The sequence below is a fragment of the Cyprinus carpio genome, chromosome A4 (genome assembly GCF_018340385.1).
Source record: "Cyprinus carpio isolate SPL01 chromosome A4, ASM1834038v1, whole genome shotgun sequence".
Classification (NCBI taxonomy): domain Eukaryota; kingdom Metazoa; phylum Chordata; class Actinopteri; order Cypriniformes; family Cyprinidae; genus Cyprinus; species Cyprinus carpio.
The window spans coordinates 7,980,733-7,999,769 of record NC_056575.1 but is presented as its reverse complement, the minus strand read 5'-3'; the positions used below and the strand labels follow the sequence as shown (position 1 = coordinate 7,999,769).

The window sequence follows — 19,037 nt, the reverse complement described above, 5'->3', positions numbered from 1 at the left end:
TCCTAACATTTTCAGCTCTATTTGCCAATATTTTTTCTGTGAAGTTGAGTTCAATAACTGGAGATGGTGAGGGCTCATCTAATTGTGTCTGTGATGTGTCCTCTACCTCTATCTTATCTGTAAGACTTTTTTCAGAATTTTCATCGTTATTATCTACAGAAATATCATTTGCCATAAGACTAGAATCTTTGCTAGTGACTTCTGACTTTTCAAATGGGTCTTTCATCTCTGGCATTTGTACAATAAGCTCTTTTTTTGTCACATACATTTAAATTAATGGTTAACTGTGTTGTTTCTGTAACCTGCTCTTCTTTAAATTCGTTATCTAAAAAGGCCTCCACTATGACCCCATTTTTAAGATGATCTGCTTTATTTTCTGGCTCTGCAGATTCTTCCTGATCAGTAATATTATAGGATGGCCGATCATCACTGGACTCAATCCTTGGTGCCCAAATTTGCACAGAAGCTTCAGGTTTCCTCTCTGGCACATTCCCTATGCTACTTTTATCAGGATCAGTAGTTGCTGTCTCGATTGAGCGTTCATTTATAGGCATGTTATCTACCGTATCTACATTTGAGGGTTGTGCGAGCTCTTCAGATTGTTTCTCTGTGGTCTGACTATGTGGTTTTGTTGTTTGTGCTATTTATTTTGTTTGTTTCTTGATTTTGATCTTTGTTGCGGGATGTTATGTATCGTTTGTTTGTTTGTGTGTTTTGTTTTCTGTTATGGTTTTTTTTTTGTTGTCCAGAAGGGTCTGAATAATATTATCAATTATAGGTGCTTCCTGGCTGCTTTCAGGCTCCATTTCAAAAGTATTATCATACTCTGTCTTTTGGACCTGGTGCTGTTCTGGCTCACTTTTCTCTGTATTCTGTACCTCTGTAGGGTCCTCAGTTTGTTCTACAGTTTCGGCATGTTCTACACCTGCCCATTTAACATTTGGCATCTCTTCTAAAACATGAGGTAAAGGAGGTGCATTTTCCTTAACTATAATTATTAAGCCCTCTGTGTTTTCATTCAGGGTGCCAGTTGCTTGTTCTTTGATCTCTTCTGGTACTACCTGTGTATTCTTCGGTACTGGCTCTGCTGTAACACCTTGTTCTGCATCTGTATTTCTGACATCTTTAGCATCAACTTTGGGTGAGACTGGCTCAGACTTGTCAGCTGGGGCCTGAGATATGCTGGGCATCCGTGTTAGCCCTTTGGCAGGGGTAGCAGTGGCAGTAGGTGCAGGAGAGGAAGGGGTGGAGGATGCAGCACGGGCTGGGGAGGATGGAGGGGTGGGTTCGTGTTTGGCTGGTAACTTGGATGGAGAAGGTGGAGGTAGCATATCCCCAAGTTGCCCAGACAGAGCCCTTTGGGTCTGGCAGTTTAGGCACAGCCATTCTTTCTGTAAAAAATTAATAATAGCATTTAGAGCCAAATAAAAATTACTAGCAAACACAATGGAAAATGCAATAAAGGAAATGTGGTCTATAGTTGTTCACAGAAACTAGCATCTTTTCAGCATAATTTACTTGAGAGACCACATGGGAAAAAAAATCCATCCCCCACTTAAGCTGTGATTGAGATTTGAACACAGCTCAGTTAAAACTAACAACTGTTTATAATGGCTGTTTCCCTGATATTCCAGCCCACAGGAACTTATTTAGACAGATTTCAAAGATTTATTTTCTAAAGAAAAACACTGAAGCTGCTGAAAGCTACAAAAAGAGTAACACCTGAAATGTACTGAACCATGTGGCATCAAGCAGATCACTCCATGACACTGAATGCACCACAAATGTTGGTATCATAGATGGTGTTTTTAATTTTTATGTGGGGTATATATGTGGCAATATTCTTATGATGAGTAATTGTGCCACTGTGTGTTGTGAATTTTAAGCGATCTATGTTAGACTTCAGTGCTGAGACATGCTTTGCTACATTTTGGTTCTCTAATGGCTTGGCTGCAGGAATTAGCCTAAATCTAGAGGAGGTCAAAGATCCCTTTTACCATGCGAGGACAGAGACAAATGGATATTTCAAACCACACACTAGTTGTACGGCAAGACCCAATACTGTATGTGTGCATGGAGTTCAAGGACAAAGACACAATCCCAAAAAACACTATAAGATGGAAGAGTGATGTGATTGTAAACATATGAAAGGTACTTGTATTTCAATATGCTCAAAGGTACATCAGAAGGGAAGGAAATAAGCAATCTATCTAAGAAAACAATGAACAACAATTACAAGCCTAGGAAACTAGGAAAATAAAAATGTAAAGACTTTCAAACAGTCAGGTATAAGTAATGTTAGCTGGATCACATTATTGCCAGTCATTATAATGATGAGCAAAAACAGATGTCTGCTCTCACTTCTACTGCAGCTTGAACCTGAAACATGGACTTGAAAATGAAAGTTGCGCTCAACTACTTTTCATGTAAATCATCAGCAACAAAGCAATCTGCCCATGTGCCAAATTACAAATTACAAAATTAGATAGAGGCAATGTAGACTTGGAACTTGATGAAAACCAATCTATTTGACTTACAGGTCACAGACTTCAATTACAATATGAAGCATAAATTGAGTCATTCAACACATGAATAATTCAACATTTATTTATTCAACACAACACATTTATTCAACAAATTGTGTACATGATCTGGCTAGGAAACTCATGTATTTCAAAATTCACTTATTAGCCTCACAAACAGAGGCACTAGGCACTAAATCCAGCAGCCTCAGAGGTGAAGAGACTGTAAATGATACAATATAACAAGAGTTCAGGCAGTCACATGATTTGTGGCTTGGACTGAAAACATTGCTTGTCTTCTGTACAGTGCTGAGGGTACTTCATGGAGAGGTTTGAGAACCCCTGCTTTAGAGTGTCTTAGGCTGCTAATAAGGGATTGTATCTGAGATTTATTACAGTTTAGGGAAATTTGCCATGTAGGGTGTACAGTAGAGAAAAAAATAGTATAGAAAAAAATGCATGTTTACGCAATGATGCATTTAAATTTTTGTAGCTTTTTCAGTGAAAGTATATCCCATGAAGTTTGAATTTAAAAAAGATCACAGCATAGAGTAATGTGATAATACAATAGAGAATTTGTGAAAATGAAAATTCCAAAAAGCACAGCAAGAAAAAACATCCCAACCATCCTTAAGAAATCCAACTCTCATTTTTATTGTGATACCATTTCAAGAGGGATTTTATCTGCTTGATTACATAAGGTGTAACAAAAAGTTTTTCTTACGTACATTTATGCTCTTCCTTCTATGGCACAATAAACCTGACCTTAATTTTCCTTCCTTCTCTGTCAATCAGAAAAACTGTGCTTTAAAATCCTTATCCAATGAGCACAGATGGGTGTGCTTACTCTCAAAGCCAGAATGTGTTAATAAAGGTGTGAAACGGAAAATCTCAAAGACTGTGACAGTCTTACTTTACCAATGAAATGCATTCGCTTACAAAACCTACCCTGTCAGTTGAAGTTTCCAGCAAAATTATTTCTTTACGGTTATTTCTTTACAAATGTAAAATAATCATAAAAAATTTATTCCATCAGATGTTTTCCATATCTTTGTCATTTTAATTTTTGATGTCAAAATTACCACAGGTTTACTGTAGTGACACAATTACTGCAATTTGGTGAAATCAGTGGTTACCAAAGTAAATGTTTAAAATGCTAGTAATGTAGCAAAATGCTAAACATCAGTACACAAAACATAGATACTCCAGTTATACTGTGAATTTATCTAGACTTAGATACACAGAATAAGCCTTTTTATTTAATTTAAAGATTCAAATGTGGCCAAATTTAGTATTCATGTCCAATAGTTTTCCTACTTCTGTCATAAACACACAATAAGCAAACAAACAGAAAGTCATATTTTCTCAATAATCTTTCCACACACTTCCTCCTCCAAATTCTAATATAATTCACCGCCTCCTCTCTCACTCTCAATGCCCTTTCTGTCTCTCCTCCTCTCACATCCGCCACCCCTCTTCCTCTCCTTATTAGCTAGCTAAAATACGTCTGTGTGAGGTTCAAACTTCCTGTAAGACTCTGTGTTGGCACCACACTGATTTGCTGGTACTGCCTGCACAGTTAATATGTGCCAGTTTTCATTACAATAAGTGTCTGATGCTAACAACACACAAAACCAATAACAAAAGGAAAACAAAAAAACTCCAGATAACTCAATCTATCTATGGTCCACAAGGTGATTTTTAGATCTGTTAGTTTTTAAGTAAAAGTTAAAACATATTAAAATTTTGAGTCAGCATAACACGCGTATTTCTCAGTGGCGAATCTGCTGTCATTGTACACTGAGTGCTTGGTTTAATGGACAGGGGGCCTAGTGGCTGTCTTTCAGTCATACTCACACAAAACACCTTCACATCTAAAAATATGACTGCTTTCAAAACATCAGGGAGAGGATGGCACGTGGTGGACACTACAAGAATGTGTCTAGCCTAAAAGAGAGGCTTTCGAGCTCAAAGGAAAGTGCACACAGTCACATACACAGCATTAAAAGATTGCTGCCACAAAGAGGAACATCTCCCATAATGTCCTGTAGTCCTTCTTGGCTCTGCCTCTACCACTCTTTTGCCACTCTGGCTGTTTTTGCCTCAATGTACTGGAGAGTACAGAAGCACAGCTTTGACTGCGAGCCAGACAGACATTTAGAATAAAATACAGACAGACGGGACTGTGGAAGCATACATTTTAAGTCACACTGTATGATTAAACCAAGAATAAACAATGAATATTTATAACTCAAGATAAAACAAATATTTGGTGCCTCAGCGTGACAGGCCATTACTTGGACATTCACATGGACACATCGTCCTGTAGATTAAGAGACCAAGCTGTGTTTTTCAGAAATGCATGCTAGAAATCAGAAGATTGCTAAAGATAAACAAAGCAAACATCATAATCAAACAGACAGGCGGACAGATCTCCATGGTGATGGAAGGCACACAGACACACACGTCTGTACACATTATATAAAGTGATCAAATAGACAGATTGGGAGACAGCACTTGTAGCTATGGGAACAGCACAAGCAGACAGTTATTCAAGTTGAAGTATTAGGAAGAATTAGGAAGGAGTTTAACTTCTCATTTCTAGGCAAAAATGTAAACAGACTTGCAAAATTTGGGAGGAACTTGTTTATCCAGCTGATCCTGTCAATACATGTTGCATAATATCCTTTTTTAACTTTTCAAATGTGTAGATATAAAGATAGATCTAGATTTTTTTATTGGTTTACCCTTGTTCCAGAATTTTTAAAACTATCATAATACAATCAAAGAGTCAAAAAACAAACCATTTTGGTGACATCTTTTTACACAAACATTGTTCCCCAGTTTTGTGCCATTTTCACCACAACCAGCAATTACGTAAATAATAAAGTATAAAAATATTAAATATTTTGTGAAAATACTGTTAAAAATAAAACTGTATTTATTTAAAAATACTGCTTTATAATTAGCCTTAGCAAGACAGAGGAGTATTCTTTTTTTATTCCGGAAATTTTAATAATGTACTTTTAACCATAGAATGCTATTCAACACAATCCGTAAATGGAAATGAAGTGAAAATGTTAATGGCATTTTTTAATTTTAGAAAAATGAAATATGTTTTAGAGGCAGGACAAGCTATCACATTTTGATGAAGAGAATGAAAGAAATATTTTTTCTTTGGAATAATGTGCAATGATGAATCATGCACATTGAGACTAGGAATACGTATTTAGAAAGTAAGTTATGATTTCATGTTAACTTTAAGAATTATATAAACAAGTAAACTGGTGAAATGCATATTGACAATAATATTCTCTGTTAAAATGTACTCTTTTGTCAAGCCTGAGTCAAATCAGGTCAAAGACAGAATGCTTTACAGCTATAGAGAGACAGAACAATAGCATGAAGCAGGGAGGTGGTGGATTATGTAAAACTGTGGAGTTCTGCTCTGAGGGGGGCCATACAGTGCTGTATCTGACCCCAGGCTGGAAATACTGAGGAAGGGGAGTCTGCTAAATCTATTAGGCTGGTGGAGTGGGAGGTGGATGGGTCACAGTGGGTGTGAATGTGTGGGCAGAACCTTGGAGAACTGAGACATGGCAGAAGACAAACAACATGCAATTGATTTCATGTTACACTGGGCTGTCTGTGACTATGCATGGAATGAATGGGTCATCTTTGAGGTGGGGGCGCACTGTGGGGAGGGATGACACATAAAGTGGCTGGCAAGTGACTCAAAGCCTAAGGCAGATGGCCAACCAAAAAAAAAAAAAAAAAAAACAAGAGTGTGAAATCTGATCTCTGGTCCAGTTTTCTGTCAACACTGTGGCACATGGAAAAAGTGTCACACCTGATTTGCCCAACATTGCCTCTCATTAGCCATAAAAGGACATGTTACATTGCTTGTTAGCTAACAGGACATGCACAACTATGCACAGAATTCCCAATTACAAGTTTGGGCCACTAAAAACATTTAAAATACTTACAATAAAGAATCGGAATACTTAAAGTCTGTTGATGCACCTTAAAAATGCCAAAAATAAGAATGAAGAAAAAATATAGACAAAATATAGGAGTTTCTAATTCAAGTCATATAAATCCACGGAGGTGGATGGAGTGAGGCAGAGATCAGTGCCACAAGGAATTCCAGTCACTTGAATAAGTGAAAAAAAAACAAAACAAACGATCGAGAAGGTGTGTTGCCATTAAACATCAACTAAGGGATTTTCTATAATGACTTTCAGGAGGATAATATTTGATATTTGAAGTGTGTATTGTGTATTATTTGTTAGCCAAAGTGTGTCTTATACATTTTGAGAGCCAGGCGGACTCAAACAGATTACTATACAATACTCTCACATGCGCACGCAGCCCCACATTGTCACAGCGGCTCACAAGAAGTCAAACAAATCTTAAATAGGAAGAGGGAGAGAGAGATAGAGACTAAATCTAATCTCAATTGAGGATGTTCTTCAAATGGAAGCACTTCAGCACTGATCCTGATAACACAAGCGAAACGGCCCTGAGCCTTTTAAGAATGAACAATCTGATGACTAAACAACACACTGCAAAGACATGTAGTCTCATGCATTAAGTCTACTATAATAAGGTCTGGATACAGTTAAAAATGATCAGGACCACTCTGAATTCAGTCACTGGTCTAGTGAAAAGAAATGGGGATCAGTGTTGTCAGCCATCTTGGTAGGGTACTCCTGACAGTATAATAAGTGAAGTCAATGGCTGTACTCTGTGAGTTGAAAGCCAGAAGTGCTCAGGCTAATCTGCTTGGAAAACCTGAAATAGACTCACGGGATTACATAGAGTTATGAGCAACCAGGTGTAAAAAACAAACCATCAAACACAGGGGGTGATATACAATGTGAGAGCCATCAAAGGTTAACTCTCACATGCACACTCACCCCACATTGTCACAGTAGCACAAGAATAATCTCAATTGAGGATGTTCTTCAAATGGAAGCACTTCAGCACTGATCCTGATAACACAATTTTGTACGGCCCTGAGCCTTTTTGATCAGAACAATCTGATGACTAAACAACACACTGCAAAGACATGTAGTCTCATGCATTAACGTCTACTATAATAAGGTCTGTCTACAGTTAAAAATGACAGGACTGTCTCTGCTTTCAGTTCTGGTCTTAGTGAAATGGGGATCAGTGTTGTCAGCCATCTTGGTAGGGTACTCCTGACAGTATAATAAGTGAAGTCAATGGCTGTACTCTGTGAGTTGAAACCAGACGCACATGCTCAGGCTAATCTGCTTGGAAAACCTGAAATAGACTCACGGGATTACATAGAGAATGAGCAACCAGGTGTAAAAACCAACCATCAAACACAGGGGGTGATTTAAATGTGAGAGCCATCAAAGGTTGTGGCGTGCAGGTCAAAGCATATCAGCTTAACATAACCTGTTCATACGGACAGAAGAACACGTGAGGTTCCCTTGAGGAATGTTATAATTTGTTTAAAGATGTGCTTGGCATAACAATTCATGATGTATTTTATTACAAAAAACCATCACCACCAGATTTTTTATTTGTATAAATTTTTGATTTGTTTTATTACAATAAATCTGGTTACCAGAGTAAGTGGCTTCTTTCCATATAAAAAACATTGCTAGTTTGAATGTCAGAGAACAATCCTTGAAAGAATACATTTAAATGACCATAGTCAAGTTAATGTAGGTGTGCAATACACTTACCAAAAAAAACAAAAAACAAACAAACAAAAAAAACACACATTATGAGATTTGATATGACTTCAGGGAGACAACTGTGTCCCAGCGGAGACAATTATTTGCTCTGAGTCACACAGGCAGTTACCCTCACTGAACAGACTGATGTTGACACACCAGTCTGCATGCAAGTGTAACTCTACACAACCAAATCACAAAGAGCAAAGGCATTTTTGTACCAATACAAAATAAAAAATAAAATAAATAAATAATATTTAAAAACCTGATATTTTGATTTCATAGAGGTGAAACTCTTTTTTACCAAAATAAATGTTCTTCCTGGGGAGTAGTGGGATTTACCTTTGTACTATAATTCTCTGCCATTTGTTTTTTTTTTTTTTTTTTTTGTTTTTTTTTTGGTATTTTATGGTTCTTTACAAGTGCTTCAGGTGTTTCTCCAGGTATTTACATGTGTAAATATATAGGGCTTGTGTTTATTGTTGTATCATGGTTTGCACTTTTGATTGTGGTGTCCAGCTGTTTCTCTCTCTTATTTTTTTTATTTTTATTTTTTTTATTTTTTTATTTATTTATTTTTAATTTATTTATTTATTTTTATTTATTAACATTGCCAATGTCTAACTGTGGCATAATTTTATTATCTTAATTTATTTCATTATTGTATCATTATTATCATTATTTTCATCATCTTTTGAACTATTACTACTAATGAATATCATGTAAGGCAGATTGTTCTGGGTTGGTTGGGGAGGGATTGAAAATGTAAAAAAAATACAATCTGTATAAGCAATAGCATTTGTCCTTGAAATAAAAAAAAAATATATATAAAAAAACCTGATATTTTCCAGGCATTCTATGACTAACTGAACCCCGTAATTAGCTACAGTAATTATCTACTACATAATAATTTAATTATAGAATATAGTAACTAATTATAGAACCTATTAATCAACAAAAGTCCTCGAGGTCTAGATCCTTCGTCTAGGCAACTCATATTAATATGAAACATAAAATTACAGAAAAACTTATGCATAATATTAAAACACATTAAAGTTGTCAAATTATAGACATAGTCCACCTGAAAAATTAAAATTCATTCAACATGAGGGTGAATAAATGATGACAGAATTTTCATTTTTAGATTAACTACCCTTTTAAATATTCCTTTTCTTATTAAAAAAAAAAACATTAAAAACATACCTTCCTACCTTCTCTGTTCACTAAAAAGCACATGATAATTTCCAACAGGAAGAGAGTTGGTGAGTCATCTGAGATGGGATCAGACCATGACTCTCTCTGTCTTTAGTGCACACACATTCTCTCAAATAGGCTCAAAGTGCATTGTATTACACAGTGAAGTGTCAAGCTTTTTAAGTAAACAGGGACAGGAATGATGAGTCTTATGTATAATGCAAAAGAAAAATCAAAACTTCAGAGAGCAATAGCAAAAGGCTATTCTCCAGAGAAACGCTTGAGCTGTAGATCATCCAAACCCATTTTAAATCACACCTCTGATCACTAGAGGTTATCTAACAATGGGTTAACTGTTAGTTTTGATGCAGTCTATATGCTAGTTTACTTGTAAGCTGACAAAAAAGTAGCACATATACACAAAGAGTTTCTCTTCCTTGAAAATGGACCAAAAATAAAACAAACAAACAAACAGATGACTCATCTTGTTCATAGGAGCATATACAAATTCTTGTCCAAATAAAATGCCCTCTAGAATAAGAATGGCCCATCCTCCTAAATTATAAATACCACCTGCCTATGACAAGCAAACATAAGTAGCATAAATAGTCTTTTAGTGTTGCTGGCCATGATGAAAAACTAAAAGCTACAGGCAGCTAAAAACAGAACAAGCCCTTTGAGGTGTTCCGGACCAATTTCCTGTTTCAATAGGAAATACACCAATAAACTTAGGACTTTTTTTTTCTTTTTCAAAAAACACTTTAACAAGGAGCTGCAGCAAAACTCTTACCTCTGAGAGATGTGGAGTGGGGTTGAATCCACACAGGTTGCACACAGTCTTCTGGCACTCAGTACAGGTGCTATAGTTGGGTGACTCTCCTGAACCCAAGTTCAGCTTCACTTTACAGAGTGGACAGCAGGACTGGGCCTCAGAGCCTGAAACTTGAGGCCCCTCTATTTCTGTCGATTTAGGAGGGGGCATGTCCGCTGATGATTTTCCTTCAGCAGCTGTAGGTTTGGGTGATGCTGTGTCTTTGGAATAACCAGGTGGTGTATCGGGAGGTGACTCTGAGCCTGAGTCAGGGAGGGATCCAGGAAAGGAGTCTGCTTCAGACCCAACAGGGGAATCAGGGGGCGATCCTGGAGGAGATTCTGCGGGAGACTTTGATTCCTCCCCAGAAATGAGATTGGTGGCAGAGCTCAGGATGGAAGAGCCAAAACCAAACATCTTTCCAGACACACTCTCGGCAGCCTGAGAACTTGCTGCTGTAGGTTTAGCCGACTCTGTGAGCCCACCGAAGCCACTGAAGAGTTTTCCTGTGACTGATTCACTGGCCTGAGCAGCAGAGCTGGCCTGAGGTTTGGACGACCCACCAAAACCACTAAAGAGTTTCCCTGTGACTGACTCGGTAGCCTGGGCACCTGCAGAGGGTTTTGACACCTCTGTCAATCCACCCAGACCAAATCCCCCAAAAAAGCCCCCTCCATCCTGTTTCGGAGTAGTTTTTGCAGGAGAAGGCTGAGGACTACCTTTTGGGCTCTGTGATGGTTTTTGAAGAGGTGGAGGCTGCCCACGCTTGACCCCTAGTTGCGCAGGCTGAGGTCCCTGTTGTGGTCCAGATTTTGGTGTAGTTGGAGGAGTACTTCCTTTCCCCGTATCAGCAATACTCTGTTGTTTGGTCAGCATTGGGGGCTTCTTCCCTGTCTCACCCTTAGAGGGAGACCCAGACGGTGGCTCTTTCCTTTGTGGGGAAGGAGGTGCAGAACCCTGCTTGGGGGGCTGTTTCATCATTGAAGGCCCAGGAGGCTCCATGCCCCCCACTGCCCGCTGCATCTGACAGTTCAGACACAACCATTCCTTAACCTGTAGAAACATGCAGAGTAAGACAAGGCACATGAGTACAGATGCAGCAAATACAATTTCTGTCAGAATATTGATTAGCATTTGCATTACCTCAAGCTCATTATACAGAAAATAGCAATCAAAATATTTTCATTTATAGCCAGCCACTCGACAGAAACACACCATATGCAACATATTAATTTGTGGAGAACTTGCTGTTATCTTTTATTATACATAATCCTTTATTCTCATTGGATTGATTAGTAAGCTCTGAAAGCCATGACTTTATGATTTAATTACATGAAATACATTTCATTTACTTTCATTGTTGGTTTGGTCGAGTCATTTATTGTAATGCACACTTTAATCCTTTAAAAAAGATTAATAACACTGTATAATTGTTACTGTGTGAGTAATATTGTTACTCCCTCTAACATAGACCGGGAATAATGCTAACTGTCTGTATAATCACTGCCTATGTAACTCATGAATGTAGTTTCTAAACACAGTGAAAAAAAAACTTCCTCCACGTCCTGTCTGGGTGATGTAAGTGACCTTGATAATCTTCCACCACCTGTGCCAATATTTTTCTTCCAAACTCAGGGACAAGAGGAATTAGTGCAAGCTGCATTTTAAGCAGAACCAAATTAGGGTTATTAAAACAAAACCCTGTACAGCTTTAATTACCAAATATGAACTGATTTTGCTAATGTCTTCAAAGAAAGACTAAAATAAATAGAGCCATATAAACTGTGTATGAAAAAACGACAACATATGCCACTCTTATCTATATCTGGATAAAACGTGAGACCAGTGTGAGATCTATATGACTGATGTAGTGAAGGTAGCAGATATGTCTCTTACCGCTGAGTCTGGTGGACTGAAGCCGCACAGGCTGCACACCTGCTGTTTGCACTGAGTGCAGGTGTTGTAGTTAGGTGGCTGGTCTTTGTCCTTCACATTCAGCTCTGTAGAATTACAAAGAGGACACAATGCTTTCCTTTGAGCAGGCCCTGCTTTACCAGGCCCTTCTAACTGAGCCCCCGGCCCAGGTTTACCCTGCTGTTGAGGTCCACTGGGTTTTCCTGCAACCCCTGGACCAGGTTTCCCAGGCCGTTGTTGCTGGGGGCCTGGTCCTCCAGGTTTGGGTCCTTGCTGTTGAGGTCCCGGTCCTCCAGGTTTAGGTCCCTGCTGTTGTGGTCCTGGTCCACTAGGCTTGGGCCCCTGTTGTTGGGGACATGGACCTCCAGGCTTACCTTCAGGCCCCTGTCCTTTAGGTGGACCTTGTTGAGGTGGCTTACCCCCTTGCTGCGGAGGACCCTTCCCTGCTCCACTCTGTGGTCCAGGAGGCTTTCCTTTTTGCTTTGCAGACTCTTCTACCTCATCATCACCAAACAAACTAAACTTTGGGATGCTGGCAGAGGAGACAGCAGAAGAAACTGCACTCAGGGGGTTGGCCCCACTCAAGAAGCCAGATGAGAACATGCCGGTTCGTGGTTGTTCTGGATCTTTGGGCTCCTTTTGGAAACGTGACTCAAGAAGGCTTAGGGAGGAGGGGCTCCGTCCAGGTTTTGGCTTGGGAGGTGGCCCCTCTCCAAATGCATCTACAGTCCGACTTTTACTGAGACCCGCTGGGACTCTGGTACCACCAGCTTGAGCCTCTGGTGGCCTGTGGAGTGAACAGACATAAGATGAACTTCTCATTCATTAGCCTCAAGTCAACACAGATTTTGAAAAATTGTTGAATTAAAAAAAAAATAAATAAATAAATAAATAAATAACAGATGAACTGATATGCACTTTATTTAATTAATTGCTATTCTGGAACCCCTTCAAAACACTTGAAAGGGCATTTCAAATTATTCAGACAATCAATCAAAAGCAAAATTCATGCAGCAGAGAAATGTAAATCTAAAATGGACTCCGTGGTCACAACATTAGCTAAACAAGAATGAGACATATCCACAATGCATATGCATTTTACTACTGTTGTCAGTAAATAATATTTAACTAGTTTATTCATTTTAAGAGACTGAGGCAACAAATCACAGAATAAGCCAAAACAAAGTTTTTTTTGTTGTTGTTGTTGTTGTTTTTCATGTGGCAGAAAATTAATACAACTACTAACTAAGGATGTGTCACAATTTCAGGCCACAAAAAAGGCCAACATCTTAAATTATACACCAATAGTTACCTTACATATAATATATAATAACCTTCATATTGTGGTCAAAATTTTAACAAACATATCTGAGTTTTCCAGTTAGTTCCCATGCCGAGAAGGCTGCTCTCTTTTTTATTAGTGCTTTAATGAATAGGGTTTTCCTGTGTTTGGGCTATGAGACTAATTAGCACATTTCATAAAAAATAAAAATAATAAAAAATAAATAAATTAGAAAAAAAAATTGTTTTTGGCCCATTGTCACCATAATTTAATTTCAGTGCATCACTACTGTTAGCTCAATGGCTGCTCAGCACAGCATCCTTAACTGTTGGTGGTTTTCATGGGCGTTATTTTACATATATTAAAGTGTTCTGTCATTCAGCCACCCATAAAAGATCATCACGCCACGTCCAAGATTCGTATTGTTTCTGATGGAGTGGCGCTCTTCACTTCGGCATCACTGAGAGCGTTTCAGCACCACGGACAGCGAACAACATACAATAATCCTTTAAACTGTGACACGGTCCTTGTTTTCAGGTGTAATACTACACGCTGGCTCCCCAAAAATAATTAAAGCGATCAATGAGCATGATGGCATTGGTGCTTGCGGTGCTATATTTAGTCATATTAATATTTATACCCCCTCCCCCCATTTGCGCTTGGGTAAAAATAACACATTTACGGTTAAGCAACTTTGAAGACACAATTCAGTTAGCTTACGAATGAGATCATGTCAAAGGGAATGTCGATCGCGTCCTTTCAAGTGATCGAATTTTCATAGACTTGTGTTATTCTCAGGCAGTGTTTTCCAAAGCAGTTCATGACATCACCTACACAGCCCATAGAAGGAAGATGGAGTGTGCATGGAGAACGCAAATGCTATCTGGATACACAGAGGAAGGTTATTTGTTAGTATGGATTCATATTTTTCAAGGAAATGCTTATATTTAATTCAATCTATAACCCTGGTGTTTTGCATGGACTGAATAAGGCGTTTATAGAAAGCTATTCATTGAAACGCTATGCACATCCACTGTGCACATACAGTGACCCACCATATTAACGATAATGACACTAATTAAACAAATGCGTTTCGTGCAAATCAGCGGTAATTTTACCTATATGTATAGATATAAAACAGAAGTGCACTAAGGAGGTTCTGATTTGCAATCACATGCATTGCTGAAAATTGGGCTGGATTAAATATCTCGCTAAAAAACGGCCGTAAACATGCAGCAAGAGCGTAAATGGGTGTGATCATGTTTTGCATCGTTGCTGCTGTCGTGATGTGCCAACCTGCAGTGCCCCGATGATCAAAACACAAGCACATCGCATCCAACACGAGTGTTTCAGCACTGGAGGGATGGACATCATCATCAGGGCATACATTTATAGACACTTGAACTTGCCTGGACTGCGCTTTGGCCATAGCGGCCACAAGCTGTTTTCTTTCCACCTCAGACAGATTACTGAGGTCTGCCTCCACCCCTGCGGGCATCTGGATGAAGCCACCCTTTCCGTCAGGTGCGAGTCCCGCTGGTAAACCAGCGAGGTCCCCTTCGCCGCCTTCCAGGCTCGCTTCGTTCCCCATGATCGACCCCCTTTGCTTTTAATCCTCCTCCCTCCAGCTAATTACGTGGCGATACGGCTCTTAATGTCCGGAATAAGGCGACAGGGTCGGTATCCGCGGTTGTTTTGAATCCATGGCGTTTTATTTCTCCATTTCAGTCGAGGGTCTCTGTGGCGATAACGCGCATCCCGAGAGCAGAGCCTCTCCGCGCGGGTGTAGATCTGGAGTTGTGCGCCTCCCTCCTCCTTCCATCAAACGCGCATGTCCCGCCCCTCACAGGTGATCATAAGACGTTGACGTTGGGAAAAAAAACGAAATTAAAGGGACAAAACGCCTTAGAATTAACAAATCTTCTTATAATTACTGTTTATCTTGCTTTGAAGCCGAGCCAATAATTCCTTAATTAGCGAACTGATTTGTGGAGAGCATCTGGTTTTGTAGTATCAAGACGTGAAACACTTTGCATTACAGAAAGTATGTTACACATACGCCTGTAAATATATTTATTTGGGTAGTCGACAGATTACATATCTATTAATTAATTGAAAAAAATATATGTTTTCTTTTACAGTGGCTCCAAACTAAAATGTTTAAGCAGTTTCATGAGTTGTTTCGAAGAGAAAAAATCTACAAGAAATTAAAACTACAGCCTTTGCAGCTGAACACAGTGTAACCAATCAGATCAGAACACCAGGAGGTAACATTTTATGGTCTAAAATTGATTAGTCCTTACTTTAGGCTACACTCAGTTCCACATAATAAGCACTGTTTTTGATTTTGTAGCATTATTATAAGTGTTCCCTCAGCTCTTAGTACTTGAATTTATTCTTAGCTCTCTTCTCTGTTACTTTGGTGACATTTGCATGTTTTTCAAGCTGCTTTGAGGAAGATATAATGGTTAAAGTGTAAAATAAAACTGAAATAGGTACTGTACCTTTCATTAGTTGTCTGTTTTGGTGCATAAGAGTGAATTACCTGATATAAGATGCAGTCATCCAACCACTGCATAGATCACACATTCACAAACACATCCATTCACAGACTCAGTCATCCTGCTCACAAACCTCCTGCTAAATAGGAATCATGAGCCACTGCATCAATATATCCGTAATTCATCAATATGTCCTTGGGACTCAGTCATCCTGCTCACAAACCTCCTGCTAAATAGGAATCATGAGCCACTGCATAATGACTTCAGTGAGTCAGAGGGAGAATTTGCAGGGACACACTGCCTGCTTTACAGGATGTATGTCCTGACAGAGCCATTTGTCCTCAAAATCAAACATCAGAGGACATAAACCTGTTGGTTTCACAGAGAAACAACATTGCAGACAGTAGGTCTGAAGGCTGTATGATTTTCATTTTGCACCAGCAACAGCATGTTTTATGAATTGAAACCCAGAATGCCCCAGACATGCAACTTAATATAACCATGTCTGAGTAGCCTTGAGGAGTGACGGAAGAAAATCCTGTCTCCATTAGCGACCTTTATTGATTCCCACTATTTCTGCAGAGATGAAGCTGACTGCAGGATCACTCTCACCAGACTAACCGGATGAACACATCACTGAACCAGCCCTGAACAAAACGTGTGATAAAATGTTAGGGTGTTATCTAGGGATGCATACATTTCCTTAATATATCCGTAATTCATCAATATGTCCTTGGTTATTACTCACAGCTGCCAAATTAATGCTAGAATATTTTCTGAAACTAAAACCAGAGGTGCTTTTTCTAAAAAAAATAATAATAATAATAAAATAAATAATTTTAAAGACAAAATGCATCTGACAAATTGAGCCGTGGTGATTTTCTGATCCTGTTGCCCCCTCTTCTCCCAATCATTTTAAGTGCTTTATATAGTGTTTCATCAATGAAAATGGATGGAAAGTGAAGTGGGAAAGGAAATGAACTGGATAATTTAATTATTGTATTTCTGTTGTATTTAAAAGTCACGGTGTGGTGTAGAACAGCAGGGATGGAACCAAACACCGGGGAGGGTATGATGTAGAGGGACTGAGCATCTGATTTATCTTCAGCTATGGTCTTAACAATACAACAGCTCCATGCCAGAAACCGATTAGGCAAAAAAATTAACACTTAGCTTTGTAAAAATCTGATTTATAATTTGTGCATTCACAAGATTACACCAAGCAACGTGCTTAATCATTGACTGTACCCAGTGTTATTTTAGTGTGTGTGTGTATATATATATATATATATATATATATATATATATATATATATATATATACTGTTATTATATATATAAATATATTATATATATACTGTTTCATATAAATGTATATAAATGTATTTTTATATTTTCAGTTTTCATTTTATTTTGTTGTGCTTTTCTCTTTTTTTATTTTATTATTATTATTATTATTATTTAACAAATATCTGTCCTCTGTGTATTCAGATATCCTTTGCATTCTCCATGCACACTCTATATATTTTTTTTTTTCAGTTTTAGTAATTCATCTTAATTAGTTGCAGTGGAGATTGTTTTTATTTTTTTTTGTTTAATTTTAAAAAAAAAAAAAAAAAAAAAAGTTAATGAAAATTGTTTCAGTTTAGTTTAGTTACCGAAAACAACACTGATAGTCCATCACTAACAATGTTAATAAAGCAACCATTTTGCACACACTCCAAAATATGGCCTTTTCATTCAAGGCTCAGACACCAGTCATGCTACCACATGCATTTCATTCCTATAAGAATATCAGATTCCTCTAATGCTGTTTCCGGCTTCCTATAAACTTATACGTGTTATCCTCTCCACCCTGTTCAACATCAGAGTGACTGCTGTGTGATGTGACAGTGGAGGCTTATTCAGCCCAGTCCACAGCTCCAGGGGGAATTTGTCCTCTGTGCAACCAGCTGTTGTCCCTGGGCTATGTTGAGAAGATGGACTCTTATCAAGATCCACAGAACATCTAACGATCTCCGCACATCAATTAACGAGATCAAAGGGCATTGGCAGTCAGTTAAGCTCTCTATCATGACTATCTGCTGTTGGCACCACAATGAGGATAAATACAATGACAGGAGAGTCAAAGACTACTATTATTGTTGATAGGGGGTTGTTCTGCCCTTATTCCCTCTTTTTCTCTCCCTCTCGTCTACAGGGATGAACTACGGCCCAGAACAGATAGCCTTTCCCACACAGGGCTGACCAGTGGAGCGAAGACTAATGACCTTAACGCTCTGAAGCGGAAGTACAGTACACACACATATACAATGTCACACACATACACCACTTTTTCCAGGATTATTTAATTAATATAAAGTTCAAAGGAACATTAGAAATGCCTTTACTGTCTCTTTTTATCAATATAATGCTCCCTTGCTGAATAAATGTATAAATTTCCTTAAAAAAAAAGTACCCAAACTTTTGAGCGGTAGTATTTATCCTGTATATTCTCTAGCCACATATGCTCACTTGACTTCCTGTAGCAGCCTGTCTCTCTAATGAATACACACTCCTTTACACACATTGTAGGCATTAATAATGCTATAAAATGTGTCAGTGAGTAAGTGAGTGAGTGTGTGTGTGTGTGTGTGTGTGTGTGTGTGTGTGTGTGTGTGTGTGTGTGTGTGTTTGTGTGTGAGAGAGAGACATGAATTGTATGTATGCCGGTGTGTATGGGTGACTTACAACGCATGGAGAAGTGTAACTGAAGCCTGAAACCTAATCACACACGCAGTGCCTTGCTCATTAAAGTTGAATATGGACTTCAAAACAGAAAATATGGCTGGCATGACCCTTCAGATGAATGTAAGGGAGATAAAACATTGTTAATAAAAGTAACACACATGTTCTGAGCTTCATATGAACCATGACTAGTTTACAAAACAAGGCAGTTTGGTAGTTTTAATATAGACCTGGAGAATAATTTCTACTTTTAAACATAATACAATTTCTGTCCAGACGATGTGACGGAGTGTATATAGAGACTGTGCAAGTGTATACAGTCACTAACACAAACAAAAACAACTATCACTCATGTGGCAAGAGTTATAATAAGTG

General features: G+C 38.4%; 1 protein-coding gene across 10 annotated transcripts in view; it reads right to left on the bottom strand.

Annotated features, from left to right (window-relative positions):
* pcloa (piccolo presynaptic cytomatrix protein a) overlaps nt 1-15,263 on the bottom strand; it is a 46,319-nt gene extending 31,056 nt beyond the window's left edge. For all 10 annotated transcript variants that reach the window (XM_042748574.1, XM_042748606.1, XM_042748619.1 and 7 more), the window contains exons 1-4: nt 14,844-15,263; nt 12,135-12,939; nt 10,218-11,291; nt 1,062-1,391 (exon numbers count right to left, since the gene is read on the bottom strand). In XM_042748574.1, the coding sequence (XP_042604508.1) occupies nt 1,062-1,391; nt 10,218-11,291; nt 12,135-12,939; nt 14,844-15,025 (2,391 nt within the window). In that variant the 5' untranslated portion in view covers nt 15,026-15,263. The remainder of the gene's footprint in view (nt 1-1,061; nt 1,392-10,217; nt 11,292-12,134; nt 12,940-14,843) is intronic.
* Between the last annotated feature and the right edge of the window lie 3,774 nt (nt 15,264-19,037).